The following is a 15,084-nucleotide window of genomic DNA, read 5'->3' on the forward strand; positions in this document are numbered from 1 at the left end:
ATATATAGGCATGTGTCAATATGTTATTGTACATTTGAGTGGGCTCACAATTAACTGGTATTTTAACGGTGTTTGCAATTTGGATTTTCAATTAGATCTTTTAGAAAAAGTTAAAGAGTGACAGTGAGAAGAAATAAAGAATTTGTTCAAGTATATTTTTGTAACTTTCACTAAAATAAAATAATAATGGACAAATATTTTATTTTAAAATCTCAAACGATAAAAACCAAAACTAAAACCGGTTAAAAAGGCGTGTTGTGTGCAACTATAAAACATTCATCATCATGAATTGTGGGCTTGTGAAGGCGCATAATGATTCAAGACTCTTGCCTTTTAATTATAATTTGAATTGCGACTTTTGTTAGAAGAGAAGAAAGTCCGTCTTCTTGGGTCCTGTTGGAGGAATACTAATCATTTCAAGCACCTACTTGGAGACTCTGCAATCACCACCCTACCATCTAAAATGCCTTCCTTTTGGTTGGTTGGGTGTGGGGGGTATAAAGTTTTTGCCTTCTTGGTGCATATGAGGTCGTCGCCATCCGATTAGACATGTGAATAAAAAAAAATGAGACTCGTGATTATGGAGAGAACCAAAGAAAAGAAGGAAAAAAACAGGGAAAAACAAAACTTGAACCTGATTATATTGAAAATCTAATAAACTAGAAAAGAAAGAACTATACCCCAGAGACAAAATGCTATAGACACTAGAAGGATTCTACCATCACTGAGGCCGAGACATGAATATTTTATTTGAATCCCACAACACCCTCATTACCCCAAGCTTTGTTTCAGCTTCGCTAAATGATGTGCCTGTGGCTTCAGATGGGTACGGAAGCCTCACCCATCTTTCAGCCTTGAGCTCAGTAACATCCACAACACAAGTCTCCGATTCCTCCAAGCTCTTCCCATACCATTTACCTTGCACTTGATACACTTTTCCTTTACCAATTTCGTCCCCTTGCTTGTCTACAAGCACAACGTATTGCCCTGGCTTGCACTGAACAAGTTCTGCAGCATCAATACCAAAAAATTGAGCTAAAGAAATCTCAGCATTTTCAGCAGAACCAATTCTTGCTGTGCTAAGTCTTGCACCTGCTGGGACATTAACTTCGCCATGACTCTCAGATGAATCGTGTGAATGTCGCAGAGCTGGCACGCTTTGCTTTTCTGAAAGAGCATGGTCAACCTCCATAGGTGTACGGACATCTTTACCTGCACCTGCACGTGCTAATCTTGCTTTTCGATTGTTGAGCCTGAAAAAGTGATGATAAGAAAATACTATTGGTAAAACTGAAATATTAAAATAAGCCAAATAGAGAACCAAGCACTCTAGAGACATAAAACAGAACATAAAGAAAAGATGCAGAAATACTAATTTATATATAATAAGACAATTCTTTTTATTTTCATATATGCATGTCTTTTTCAAGTTCTAACTTCTATCCTGCATGAGAGGCTTGCCACATTGGAACAGAACAACTACTAGGATTATAGGATCAACTTAAAAAATTTAAATGACAAGAGAAGTCAGCAACTGGATGGTGCAATTATCTCTTACTATGAAACACTAGCAGTTAAAAAGACTAGTAGTAGCCTGAGCTTTAACATGTTATTGGCTATTTGCTTGACTGTGCAAGAGCTGCTAGAAATTACAACTGCTTTTGCCAATGTATATGTATGTCCCAATTACTCCAGATTAGCTTCCACTTTAACCTTATTCTAGTGATGCTATATCTGACTGCTAGACTCCCCAACCTGGAAAATGGCACTAAGAATACAAACTTTTGTACCTTTGCCGATTTCACTTTTATTATCAAAAGGAATGCAACCTTGAGAGAAGAAAAAGAATCACCAAATAATAGAATGCAAAATTATTTGAAAAAGGTGAAGTTTACACACCAATTTTTTAGCTGTGAGGAAGTAACTTCAGAACCCTAGAGAACAATGAAAAAAACTTGTTAGGGAAGGCACCGCATCTAGTTATCTATCAGTTAATAACAGACTTAAGTAATACTATGAGTACTTAACATACATGAAGACTTAGCTTATCAGCCCATGACTGTAAAGAAGCTGCATTCCGATGCATATCAGGTTCATCCACCAAGGCTTCCTCAATCAATGACATTTGATACTCGTTCATTATGGTTCTTTTCCGTTTTCTTGGCTGCTTTTCTTCAAACTGAATAGTTTCAACTTTTTCACCTTCTTGAACTCCCTGAAGGCCATTTTCTTTTTTATGCTCGCTTGATTTTGGAAAGTCGCTATTCCCCAACTGGCCAGCAAAATTTTTTCCCCGAGTGGAACTGGTATCTGAACCACTTGTTTCGATGTTCTGAAAATCTCTGTCAATCTCTCTTTTAATAGTAGATGCAGTCCCACCAGATTTATCCTTTTCTTCCCTCATTGCATCATCACCATATTTCATATGCTCATTTCTGAAACTAAGCTGCTCCTCTTCTAGGAAAGCAGAATTCTCAGAAATCTCCTCTTTCCGATTACTACTTATATTACGATTTGACAGTTCCTTCTTCGATAAAGCTGATGAGTATCCCCCTGTACTTTGAGCCTCCTAAGAGCAATCAAATTTATTAGGGTTTGAAAAGGAAAAGCAACATCATAAGAAGAACCGAGCACAGCAACAGTAATCAGCCAATGCATGCCATTATAAATAATTGAGATTCAACACCTTCACATATATTTTTGCTACTGTTAGTTCTAAGCTGCAAAATCAGCCAAGTACTGCTTAGTTGTCGTTGTTATCTTTGTTCTTCTTATTATTAGTATTAATTTTTATTATTGTATTATTATTGCTTGGTCTTAATGCTAAGATAATAAGAGTAGAATCAAAATTCTGGTCAAATTTCTTCACTGTCACCCAGATAGCCATCGCGTATTATCATAATCTTCTCTGAATGCCTTTAGTTCCTATACTAATGTATCAAACACAATGCATAAACTGAACTTCCAGAATTTACCTGTTGATGTTCATTAATGTCCAGTTTACAGAACTTCTCCAAAGATATCGACCTTTCAAATTTGATTTCCTGAATTTGCTCCAACAGCATTATTTGAAACATTATTAATTCATAGGGAAGAGAAAGAAGAACTGCCATAATTGGGATCGAAATAGACTCTTAATTCCCAGGTGAAAGGTCTTACTTGAACCTGGTTTTGTTCAAAATCAGCAGTATTAATTAGCGACTGCAATTGGTTGAAGAACACCCTACAACAAAATGTTAAAACATCAAAGAAAATACAAAAAGACTACAGTGCATAACCATGTGAATTCAAACAGGACATGTTCTAAGGCACATGTGTGCAAAGTGTGCATCTCACATATGAGAAATCTTTACATGCATCCGTTGCATGTACAATGAATGCATATCAATCATCGATTATGGTGGGTATGTGGGTCACATCAAAATCAACAGTCAGTGCACCATTCTACACTACAATAGTTGCATCTTACAGTTTTTCCCCATGATGAGCAAGAGGTACAAATTTTCTTTTGACATTTAAGACATCATAAAGACATGAGCACCAAGAACAATCATTTACAGCCAGCTAAGAAGTCGTCAGCCTATGATGCCTTTACTTATAAAATGTACTAACAGTACTGCTCTCTCACTGCGCCTACTTTAAGTTCTTCCAGCAGTTAATGCATTTCTAGCTTAGTTCTTGATTTCAGGATATAACAGAGCCCAAACTAGCCACATAACTTTTGAATGTCACTATGTAATCAAGTGTGCCAGTATCCTGGAAGAAATGACACCAGCTATCTTCCACTACTGCAGTCACTTGGAAATCTGTTTCACGTTGTGATTTCATGTCTAGGCCTCACATAATGGCATGCCACAGCTTAAAAGAAAATCAGTAAAGCTCACATCAAAAATTGCCTTCAGAATTTCCCAACTCTTTTGTATGTTCTAAGAGAAGCTATACGTAGAGGTGAGCAAAACCAAACCAAAACCGAGAAAGTGAATCGACCGGTTCGGTGAGGTTATTTTTCATTTCGGTTTTGGTTCGGTTTGAAATATGAACAAAACTAGAATTTGATCTGCTTCAGTCTTTGCGCAAAAGAAACGTTAAAAGCAAACCGACCAATGTTTTTTATATCCTTTAAAATAATTTAACATATAATATATACCTTTACAAAAACAAGAAGCCTAACCTAACCCTACCCTAAACCTGTATTCCCATTTCCCTCACAGCCATCTCACACTTCTCTTAGTCTCTTCAATTCAAACTTCTCTTTCACTCTCTTGAACATAACATAAGTTCATACCTAGCAAAATAAACTTCTTTTTCCTCTTTCTCAACCATGCAAGCAAACAATTTTCTAAATTCCTTTCCCTTTATCTCTCTCATTTTTTTGGGAGAAATCAAGTTTATACCTTTGAAGTTTTGATGAAGTTAAAACACATGATTTTTCACTGCTTGGATGGATTTTCTTTTGTTTTCAACTCTAGCATAAAGATGGCATAAACTTTGTTGGCACTTATCTATTGATAAACAAGACTAGGGATGTTTCAGTTATTGATGGTATTGAAGATTTCTTTATGGCTTGAGGAATAGCTACATTGATGGCGTCGTGGTATTAATTGTATGACAGTATTAGTGTTGGTATTTTCAAATTTTTTCAAAAGTCATTTGTTTGCTTCAATTTCTCTGTTATTATTTTTCTTCTTGATTAAACGTGGTTCAGTATTTTGTAATCTATTGAATCAAGATTTCCTTTGCTGTCAAGGATATGAAGTAATTAATTATTCTCTCCATTTATTTAATTAGATTCTCTCTAATCCGTTTCAGTTTTTTTTATTATGAAATATATGAGTGTTGGATATTTTCCATTGAAGAACTAAATGACACCTCTTTTCTTTGGATATCCTATGAGAAACTATAGACGTGGGTATTAAACATGCATGAGAGAAGGAGAAAACAAAGTCCTCGGCATAGCTAAGTAATCTTGGTTAGGTTAGGCAAAGCTTGTCTAACATCTAAACCTTTTAGCCTTTACCCCCAATTATACATGACCAATCATTGCAATAACGTTTCACTTCGACCAGCATGATATTCCTGATATGAATATTAGAAAATTACGAGAAAAAAGAACTTATAGGAAGCAAGAAATGACTGCCTTGTGAATTACCTCAAGAGCTGCACATCCTCCTCATTCAAAAAGTTAGGAATCAGAGATTCTGCATGGCTTAGCAATGAACCTGCACATGCAACTTACTTGTAAGAAACGGTACTAACCAATAAGAGTAGGTCCATTGAGAAAATAATGAGAAAGCATGCTTACGCAGGTTCCTGCAAACAGTATTGGCTTTGTTAGCATCTGAAGTAAAAGAAAATTCAGGCAAAGTTTCAGATGGATCCATCCGCATGCACTCAAGGAACTTATGAAGAAAAAGATTTCTTTCCTGCTCTGTGGATTACAACAAAAGATTGAATTATGTGATTAAGGAAAAGGCAGCAGAATCAAGCTTGGCGCAAAAGATTTCTGAAAATCATGAGAAGTAACTAACCTTCACAAATATTGGGGACAAAACAATGAAGGTTGGCGATTACTTTGACAAATAATGAAGTTCTCTGATGAGCATAGGTAGCTTGGGGCATGTTACTGGGGATTAGAGTAATTTCTGAATTTAGAGCATTTGATAGGTTCAGTGATGAGATTGTGTCCAAAACCCATCCAGCTGCTATAAATATATCAAACTCGAGAGTAGCATCTTCCTCTCTCAGTGGAAGTTCAGAAGAACACCAAATGGATAAGAACTCTCCATGAGGCAGTGAAAATATGGCAGTCAGAACCTTTGTCTGGGGGATGTATTGAAATTTGAAAGAGAAGGGAGAAAAGAAAGGGGAGGAAAAAGAGTCATCAAAACCTTCATGATGGATGCTTTCAACCATTATGCATTATGTACAGTATTCACGTCAGAATCAGAAAGACGCTGCAGTGACTTCTTTTTTTATTCTTTTGTGAGTGCATGCGTGTATGAAAAATATGAAACTTCTCATGAAACAGCAGTTTACACAATCCTTGTGAATCTGAGACTCAGAGATAGTATCCAATGAAATCACAGCAGCAATTCACCAAACTGGGATTATGGAAATAAGAGTATCCAGATTATGAAGTCAAAAGATGGCTTACAAAGCATGTTGTAATATAAGACCGAAAATTGGAATCATCTGAGAAAATATCAGCCAGACGCATTGCATTGAGTCGCAGAAGCCCCATGGGAAAAGTTCTCTCAGAACTAGCAGTAAGATGTTTGGGATCTTTACTAAGTGCAGCCTTTAATAATTCAAGAACCTACATCATGGGAGTTGCATTAAAACAAGAATCATGATTAATTAAAGCAGCAATAATGGAAGTATTTATCCAGGACAAAAGCAGGATGGAAGAAATTTAGTTTGTAGACCTAGCCAGTCAACATCACCAGCCTCAGTATTTCCAGCATAAAAAAATTCAAGTCAAACATCCCAACTTTGCAAGGTACTTATAAGTAAATCTCCCATGTGTTTTTACTGGAGAGCAGAAGCATATGGAAAAATTCACAAGTAAATAAGTTCCTCATAAGTATCAAGTATTTTTAGGGTCAAAAGTCCATTTTGTTTCAGCATAGTGGATATGCAGAAACTCATAAGAATGTAAGTCATATCAGTCATCTGCAGGAGATGCATCAAAGACTAACCTCTAATGCAACAGACTTGGCCAAATCAAAGCTTCCTGGAGAGCTTGCAACCTCATCAAGGTAAGATATGCTTTCTGCTTCACACAGATGCAATAGCTGCATAAATAGTTTGCATGAAAAGATTTGTAAATGACAAGTGTTTTGTAGGTCAACAGAGTAACAACCTAGAAGATTACAATGTATAACTTACAATAGATAGTACTTTAGCTTTCAGTCTGGATACAGCAGCAACAACTGTAGAAGACTCTATAAAAGGAGGTATAATATTTAACTTCAAGATGGCCTGGGCCAGAAAAAGAACACCACCCTTTCCACATAGTTCCTAATATAGAAGCCAGTCAGTTTACTTAGAAAACGAAAAATACCTCGTCATGAGGATATTAGATGTGACATGTTCCCATAGTTCATCCAAGCAAATACAATTTACACACACCATGATGCCTCATGCAACATTTTTGTAATAATTTTGTTTTGTTTCCAGCCCAATCAAAATGTTAGCACTGTAAATCTTCATGTTTTTCTAACTGACCATCTTCCCAGCTTTTTCACCACATATACAATACCCAAATACTCCCAATTTCAGTTTGGCTCAGATAAGAAGTTCTGCTCAAACATTAGTTCAGAGAGAAATTGATATTGCTGACAACTCCAAACACAATGATAATCCAAACATATGGGATCAGAGTTTTATTTTAGAAACCTTGTTTCTAAGTAGGCGTTCCCTAAACAATTTTTGTTGACACAATGACTGAAGAAACTGTAAAGAAGCTTCGCATTGTTGGCATAGATAGTTAACTATTTGTTCAGCTGTTGGACTTGATCTCATGTGAAAGTCAGTATATGGAGCTGATAGCTTGACCTGGAGAAACCGGATGGCTACAAGCACTGCTCCAAAAGCTGCATCCATAAATACGTCAACCTATGACAGAAATATCGGGATCAGAATGTGCATAAATATCTCAACCCGTGTGAACTACGACCCAAAATTGTGATATGATCTTAAAAGATGCTTGCTACATAGACTTTTTTTCTCATTTTGTTTCTACTTGCTTCTATCACCATAAGATGAGATTCCTCTTGATCATCCAACGGCGATTATTCACAAAATAAAAATTACTTTGTAAAGGGTAAAAGAAACATAGAATCTCCCCCTTAAACTGTTTAGGACAAGGTAAATGAATCAAAACCATTTCTCCGAATGGCAGGTTCAACAAATCATGGTGGACAAGATTGTACCTTGGGGTGTGCAAGCAACACCTGAACAAGATCTTGCCAGTGCGAAGAGATGCATCCTGTTAATAGATATAGACTGCAAGCTACCAGTGCAGGATGCAGAAGGGGCACAGAGCTTGAATTATGCTTCTCCTATATCATTAAAACAAGACCCAGTTAAAAAAATAGAATGCGAAGAAAAACCTTTAAGAAAGTATTTAGGAATACCTGTCTAATACCACTAAGAACAATTAGTACATAAAACACCAGATCCAACAGTTGTTCCGACACTTTTACATCATCAAGTAAAATCTGTAAAATCAACAAAAAGAAAAAAGATTATGAGATATGTACATCTAGTCACAGTTTTCACTCCCAAGTCTTCAAAACTTAAATGCTAAAAAAAGAGAAGGTAACCAACCGAGTTGTTTATATGGAAAAAAACAAACAAAGAAATCATAAAGTTAAAATTATTTTGAGCAAACTCAACAAAATAATATATGGTGCTGAAAATAATCCCTTTAGTAACCTATAAAATCATCTCCTATATAAAGAAAAAAGATCCCATTGCTGCCACAACAAGTTTAACATACTTTTCAAATGTGTGCACTTGCATGTAATAAGAAGACCAATGAGGTTTAAACATTAGAACATACAGGAAAAGAGAACAATGATCACCAAGATAGTAATATTCAAACCAAGAAACAAAAACCTAGGGACAAAAACAAATAAGTTGCAACAATGACCATCCTTTCTCTGCAGCAAGTCAAGGTGTGGATTGTAGAATAAACGTCCAAACATAGAAAATATCACATCCTCACATTTATGGCAGGCGGCTAGTTCCTTGCTGCTAAAGAAGAGAAAATAAAAAAGATGGTGCTGCATAACATGATAAAATTGAAACCTTAGGAAAGGATCGCTAAATGACACCTGCTCAAGTTTAGTATGCCGAGGTGCAAGGTCGCACAGGGAATGCAAAAGTCGAATACCGCATAATAAATATCTCAACAGCGATTCATCTTTGTCAGATGACATAAGCACCGCAATAAGATGCAAAGGAAGAAATCCTGCCAGTTTTTCCACATCAATCTGAAAAATAACGCAAATTTAAAATGCAAGAAATTGGTCAAAATGATAGCCTGTGGACAATGAGGACAATTTTGTTCTCTGACCTTTAAATTTGATCCTTTTTCAGTGAGGAAGTGAATTGTAAAATTTTCGGAGTCCCTTATAAGTTTATTAAGCTCTTGAGAACTATGCCAATGTAATTCTTTAACTGCTGAAATTAAGTCAATGACCTGTCCGCACAACGAGAAATATATCCATGTTAAAGAGGAGGGAGAAAGAAAGAGTGGCAAATTGGTTCACTATTAAGGAAATAAAAAAAAAAATATATGAAACTGCAATGGATTACAAATAAAAGGAAATCAAATACTAGAAAACTCAAATAATTTGTGAAGTCAAATTTATACTTACTTGTTCAGCAATACATGATGATTCATCTTTAGCAAGCCTCATCCTAAAGCGAAGACCAGAAAGTTCATGAGAATATTATAGCACTCTGAAGCAGTTTTAACAGAAAACATGAGATATTAATCATATATCTAAAGTGGTTGTTGAGCTGATATTAGCCAGTACAACCAAAAAAAGTGTTCCCTCCAAAAGCAGCTAAACAAAAAGCTCAAAAGTTTTGTTGCCAACATGCACTGTGAAAGAGACTAAACACTTGAATTTTGCTAATTATCGAAAATGCCAAATACAAAAGCAACTCCATGAGTAAAATATTAAGAGTATATGAACGGGAGCACATGAAAATTTCCTTTTAAAGAAAAAGGCTAGGAGAAGCTGGTTATATGACGTAACAGTGGACAATGATGAAGTTGGTTATATTATACATTGTAACAGCTATCAGATATCTGCTCCTTGCAACAAAATAACCATCCAATCATAAATTTTCACATCTCAACGACGAACAGCATGATGCAGCAACTTCAATATAGCAGGAAAATTTTCCCAATCACAACAATAAAAATCCATCTCCCAGGCGCAGTTCACACTGAAGCTTTTGCAATAACAAAGAAGTTTTTGCAAAAATTCAAAAACAATTAAGCATCAAATCATTCATTGAACTAAAATCAAACAACACGCCAAAGACAAAATTTTCCAATTAATCGAAGAGTAACTTCTCCACATGGTTCAAAGTTGCAAACCTTAGCTAGAATTATAAAAGTAAAGTCAATTAACAGGTGAAGCACAGATAAATAAATAAATTCCAAGAGTGAATCCAGAAAAAGAAACATTAAATGCAAACCAAATAAATTAACGGACAAGGCGACTGTGCTTAAAACAACCTTCAAAAAACCCTAGATTTTAAGTAAGAAAAGAATAATCCGAACGTCGAAACCCTAAAATGCAGAGAAAGAGAGGGAGTTAAAGAAGTTTAATTAGAAGTAGTGATGGAGCTAACCTTGAAATTAAAATCGACGAGCTTATAATACAAGAATTGAGCGCCAAAAACAACAAAAAGTAAGACCCAAAAATGGGAATTAATAATTCGCGGTTTTTCTTTCTTTCTTTCTTTTCTTAAAGTCTTTGTAGAGTAAATGGACACGTTGAGTTTGGATTTTGGGAACAATAAAGAGCTAAGCTTAGAGTAAAGCGCATCTCTGATTTTCCCTTCTTTTATTCTTTTCTTTTTTCCTTTCTTTCTCTGTGCGCTTTGAACTAATGTGTATATGTCATGTAGCTGAAGAAAAACAAAGAAATAAAGAAAACATATTTACGTTTTTTTCTATTTTTTCATCTATTTAGTTGAAAAAAGAATAAACAGACAAAACAAGAAGTTTAATTTTGGTGACCTTAGCCTTAACTGGTCAACGCTTTTTTTTATTTGGTGATTTTTCCGCTTTCTTTTGCTTCGTCAGCTCAAAGAAACGTTTTTTCTTTTAGTTTTTTTTATTTTAAAGAAAAAATGGGATGGCGGATCTTTTATATGTGCTGTGATAGTATTATAATTTTTATTGTATAATCAAAAGCATTAAAATCCAATAAATAGGTATCACCAATAATTGCATTTATCTCTTTTATATGTTTATTGGCCTTTCATATATTCACCTTTCCTTACCGCTTGCTTTGCCGGATTCGATGAATTTACTTAGTCTGCAAGCTGCTCGCTTGGGCGAATATTATTTTATATAAATTAAAATTAATTTTAAATGTTTGTAATATTATTACAGTTAGATTATTTAGATACAAATATAAATTTATATATAAAAATATAAAATTATATATTTTTATATAAAATATAATTAAATTTTTATTCTGAATGAGTAAATAATTATAATTTTTTCACAAATCAAAAATTTCATTGTTTATAAATTATAAAATTTATAATATAACTTTTAAAATTTTTTCACTTACTTATACTTCAATTATATTTATATTTAAAGATAGAAGTACAATATATGAATAAAAAAAATACTCATTAATAAATTGATTATAGTAATAAAATGCTTGTCCTTTGGATAAAAGACATTTTATACAACTAAAATATTTATAGGTATTAGACATTAACATAGATGTATGCAGTTTATTAATTATAAGTTATTTAGATATATATATATATAATTTTTTAAATTAAAATATGAAGTTAGAACTTCTTATGAAATCAAATAAAATATATATAAAAATTAAATTAAAAAATAGATAAAAAATCTTAGTATAATTTTTATGAAGGAGAGTAAAAAAAATTTCAAAGTAATTAAATGATTGAGAGTAAAATTATAGAATTTTTTACAAAAATAAGATAAATTTATAATTCTAAACAATTGATTAATTTAGAATAATTCTTATGATAAGGTTGAGAAAATAATTTAAAGTAACTAAATGATTGAGTGTAATATTACAAATTTTTTAATACTAATTAAGAGTATCTCCAATAATGCTTTCTATTTTAAATAGTATAATTTCAACTATAAATATTCACATATAACGAGTACAACATTTTATTTAAATCCAATAAACTCTTTATATTTTATTATATATCTTACTTTATTTTCATAAAACTAATAGTTTTAACTTTTCTTTTTTTCTTTTTAATTATTAGCAACAGAAAAATAAGAATTGCAAATATCAATTAAGTTAAATATCTAAAAACTTGTATTACATTTATTAAATATAGAGTAGAAAAGAGAGCCAAATTGACTATTTATTTTGTATTTAAATAATAAAGAATATATTATAGTGTTATTTTATGATAGGACTCTTTAAAATAAGAATTTTGACATATAAAAAGTGCATTGAAAATTCTCTAATATAAGTCTTTCTAAAATAGTCAATGCACATCTTTAATACTCATATAATTATTATTTTTTAATAATTTTTTTCACATAAATTCTTAAACTCGCCACAATTTAAAGAAATAATTTAAAAATTATAAAAAAAGTTCCAATTACTTTCATATATGCATATATATAAAATACTTTTAATATTTTTTTCTTTCAAATATTTTTTAAGTATACTTATATCTTTTTAACGAAATTCTGGAAAGAATATAAAGAACATAAAAAAAAGTAAATAAAGAATATAAAGTAAAATCTTTTTATATTTATACACTTCAAACCAAATAAAGTTTTACTTGAAACCAATAAAATTTGTGTACTAATTTTTTTTTTTAAACTTAATACTTAATTTTATTGGTGAGATGACAGAAATAAAAATATATTAGTATCTTATCATATTATATAAATAAAATAAGTGAGATAAAATAATATTATAATAAATCAAAATACATAATATAAATTTTTTAAAATTACATATACAAATATTACTATATAGAAAAATATTTTCTTAAAACAAAATGTAAAGAAATTTATAATTTGTTACAATAGAGAATTTATTTTCATTTATAATAAGTTCAAATTGAAACTGGAATTTTTATTATTATTATGTAAAGATTATTTCTATATAGAATATATATAGAATATCACTGTAAAAGTACTATAAAGAGATTTTACTTTGTATCACTTTGAGTATCCCTGTAGAAAGACCAAGTATAAATGGATTCGTTTCATGGATACATATGATCCATCTTTCAGAAAGTTTGCCTCGCTAGTCAAGGTTCAGTACAGTACCTCAGTGGCAAATAATTACAACTCAAGTTGGGGTACCCAGTTACATTACGCAGTGAAAAACATTTCTTATATTGTAAAGAAATTAGGATCCCACCGCATAATAACAAAAGCATTATCTGGGGGAATGTCAAATAAATCATGAACTATGGGCAAGTTTAGACCTTGTAATAACCAACTCTAACCACAATCTTCCATTAGGTCACTATCATAGCCCACTCTCTTAAGGCCTGTCATTCACTTCTACTTGCTAAAGTTCAGGCGATGCTCAAGACAATGAAAAAGGAAAAAGATAGTCATGATATCATAGCATAAGGAAAACATAAGTGAACTGAAAAGTGAATAATCAAACTTCTTACATTCATTCAAAACAAATATTCGCTCCAAATCTCACAAGGAAATGGTTATTCTTGAAAGACAATGCTCCACTTGAGAGCCAAACAAGGCGACATAAAAAATTTCGGCATGTGGATGAGACATTTATATGATTGAAGCAGAAGAAGAATTTATTCTTCTGCAACAACACTGATCTCGCCCTTCTCAAGCAAGTCATAAAATGCTCTCACCTTCCTTTGCTCATTCCAGTGATGCATCTTCCAAAGACCACCAGCGGCCAATCCGAGTGCAATACCAATACAAATCTCCTTCACAACACTTGGTCCCTTCAAGGTAGCATGAGCAATCCTACCACCAGCCATCTTGCTTTCTCAAGTTAAAAAGCTAATGAACCTGGCGTGAACATTGTTCTTAGCATGCAGAAGAGAATCATGAATCAATGCTAAAAGGGGAAAAAAGAAGAAAAAGAAAAATAAATCCTAAGACAACAACATGGTAGAGTAAAAACTAGTCTCAGGCCTTCCGCAAACCATAACTCTAAATAAACTAAAGCAGTGAGACAGCATATGAAATCAAATTCTACCTCTAAAAACAATAATATAATACAAAAAGGATAAAGAAACTAATTAAATTAACGAAAAGGAAAGGGAAAAAGAATCATATTCTCTATTTTTTAAACAACTTAACCTAACAAGAAAACTCCGTCTTAAAACTAACAGTAAATAGACCAAATCCAATAAAGGGACAAAACTAATAATATTTCATTGCATCAATCTTCAGTCACAGGTTCATCACATACTATTTTCTGATGTTATAAAAACTAACCCAATCATTGAACAAGAGAAGAGAGATATGGCAATTAGCAACAGTTAAATGTCTTACAAAATGCATGTTTATCACAAAAAGAGGCCAAATTAGGTTATAATACTCGTCTCTCCTATGATTTAACTATCTATGACTTTCAAAATCAGCATCCTAGCTGAAAACAAATGTCTTCCAGTTTTAGATCATTTTGCTATCTCAACCAAAAATAAAGCAACGGATCTGTTTAATCAAGCCATCCAATTTGGCTTCAGACAACACCAATCTCTTATAGACGCTAACATATGTAAAATCTAACGCGATCAAAATTTAATCCACCACCATTTTGCCGGAAATTTATTATCCAAACAGCCCTTCTAATAAGCATGTTTAATTCTCAATAAAATTAAAGAAGAAAATATTTACATTTATATATATAGAAACACCGAAACTGCACAAATTCTGTAGAGGAAAAAGAAAAGAGAAAAGCCGGCGACAACTTTGTTGATCACAAGTAGCTCAGACACAATAAAAGATGAATAAGAGTAGTTACCGAGATCGTGAAAATACTGAATCGCTTAATTTGAGAATGCTTGATTCCACTTTTTAGAATAAGAGAAAGAGAGAGTGGGTACGGGAGAAGAAGAGAAGAGAAAACTAAATGAGAAAATTTGACTGGGCAAAAGGCAAAGGCTGCAGAATAAGAGGCGATTAAAGATTCACCTCCTAAACTAAAACGACGTCGTTTATAATCCTCAATTGAGAAAGAACGAAGGTCAAGGCAAGGACCTTTTTTATTGTTTGATGGGAGGGAAAGGAAAGGAATCATTTTATATGGTACACTTCCAGTGATGTGATGTTAATGTCATGTCCAAATATTTATCAAGTGTTAAAGAGTAATATATTAA

General features: G+C 32.9%; 2 protein-coding genes across 7 annotated transcripts; both read right to left on the reverse strand.

Moving 5' to 3' along the window:
* Positions 1-617: 617 nt before the first annotated feature.
* On the reverse strand, positions 618-10,674 carry LOC8287206 (nodulin homeobox). Of its 3 annotated transcripts, XM_015720186.3 has the most exons (19): positions 10,378-10,673; positions 9,387-9,471; positions 9,083-9,208; positions 8,841-8,999; positions 8,139-8,222; positions 7,935-8,063; positions 7,399-7,617; positions 6,889-7,020; positions 6,699-6,794; positions 6,155-6,316; positions 5,529-5,820; positions 5,303-5,428; positions 5,150-5,219; positions 3,160-3,223; positions 2,976-3,044; positions 2,033-2,569; positions 1,900-1,934; positions 1,093-1,253; positions 618-1,008 (listed from the first exon to the last, which is right to left on the reverse strand). In XM_015720186.3, exons 2-19 carry the CDS (start codon positions 9,426-9,428, stop codon positions 722-724), a joined length of 2,790 nt encoding a protein of 929 aa, XP_015575672.1. In that variant the 5' UTR covers positions 9,429-9,471; positions 10,378-10,673; the 3' UTR covers positions 618-721. The 3 variants fall into 3 exon arrangements, with proteins under 3 accessions (XP_015575672.1, XP_002520708.1, XP_015575668.1); XM_002520662.4 differs by having other exon boundaries at positions 618-1,253; positions 9,387-9,429; XM_015720182.3 differs by having other exon boundaries at positions 685-1,253; positions 10,378-10,674.
* A 2,642-nt stretch (positions 10,675-13,316) lies between these two features.
* Positions 13,317-14,967, reverse strand: LOC8287205 (cytochrome c oxidase subunit 5C). Of its 4 annotated transcripts, none has more exons than XM_048377872.1 (2): positions 14,730-14,967; positions 13,317-13,817 (listed from the first exon to the last, which is right to left on the reverse strand). In XM_048377872.1, exon 2 carries the CDS (start codon positions 13,735-13,737, stop codon positions 13,546-13,548), a length of 192 nt encoding a protein of 63 aa, XP_048233829.1. In that variant the 5' UTR covers positions 13,738-13,817; positions 14,730-14,967; the 3' UTR covers positions 13,317-13,545. The 4 variants fall into 4 exon arrangements, with proteins under 4 accessions (XP_048233829.1, XP_015575651.1, XP_015575650.1 ...); XM_015720165.3 differs by having other exon boundaries at positions 13,317-13,785; positions 14,730-14,965; XM_015720164.3 differs by having other exon boundaries at positions 13,317-13,768; positions 14,730-14,938.
* Positions 14,968-15,084: the final 117 nt, after the last annotated feature.

Source organism: Ricinus communis, chromosome 1 (assembly GCF_019578655.1).
Source record: "Ricinus communis isolate WT05 ecotype wild-type chromosome 1, ASM1957865v1, whole genome shotgun sequence".
In the NCBI taxonomy this organism is placed as follows: domain Eukaryota; kingdom Viridiplantae; phylum Streptophyta; class Magnoliopsida; order Malpighiales; family Euphorbiaceae; genus Ricinus; species Ricinus communis.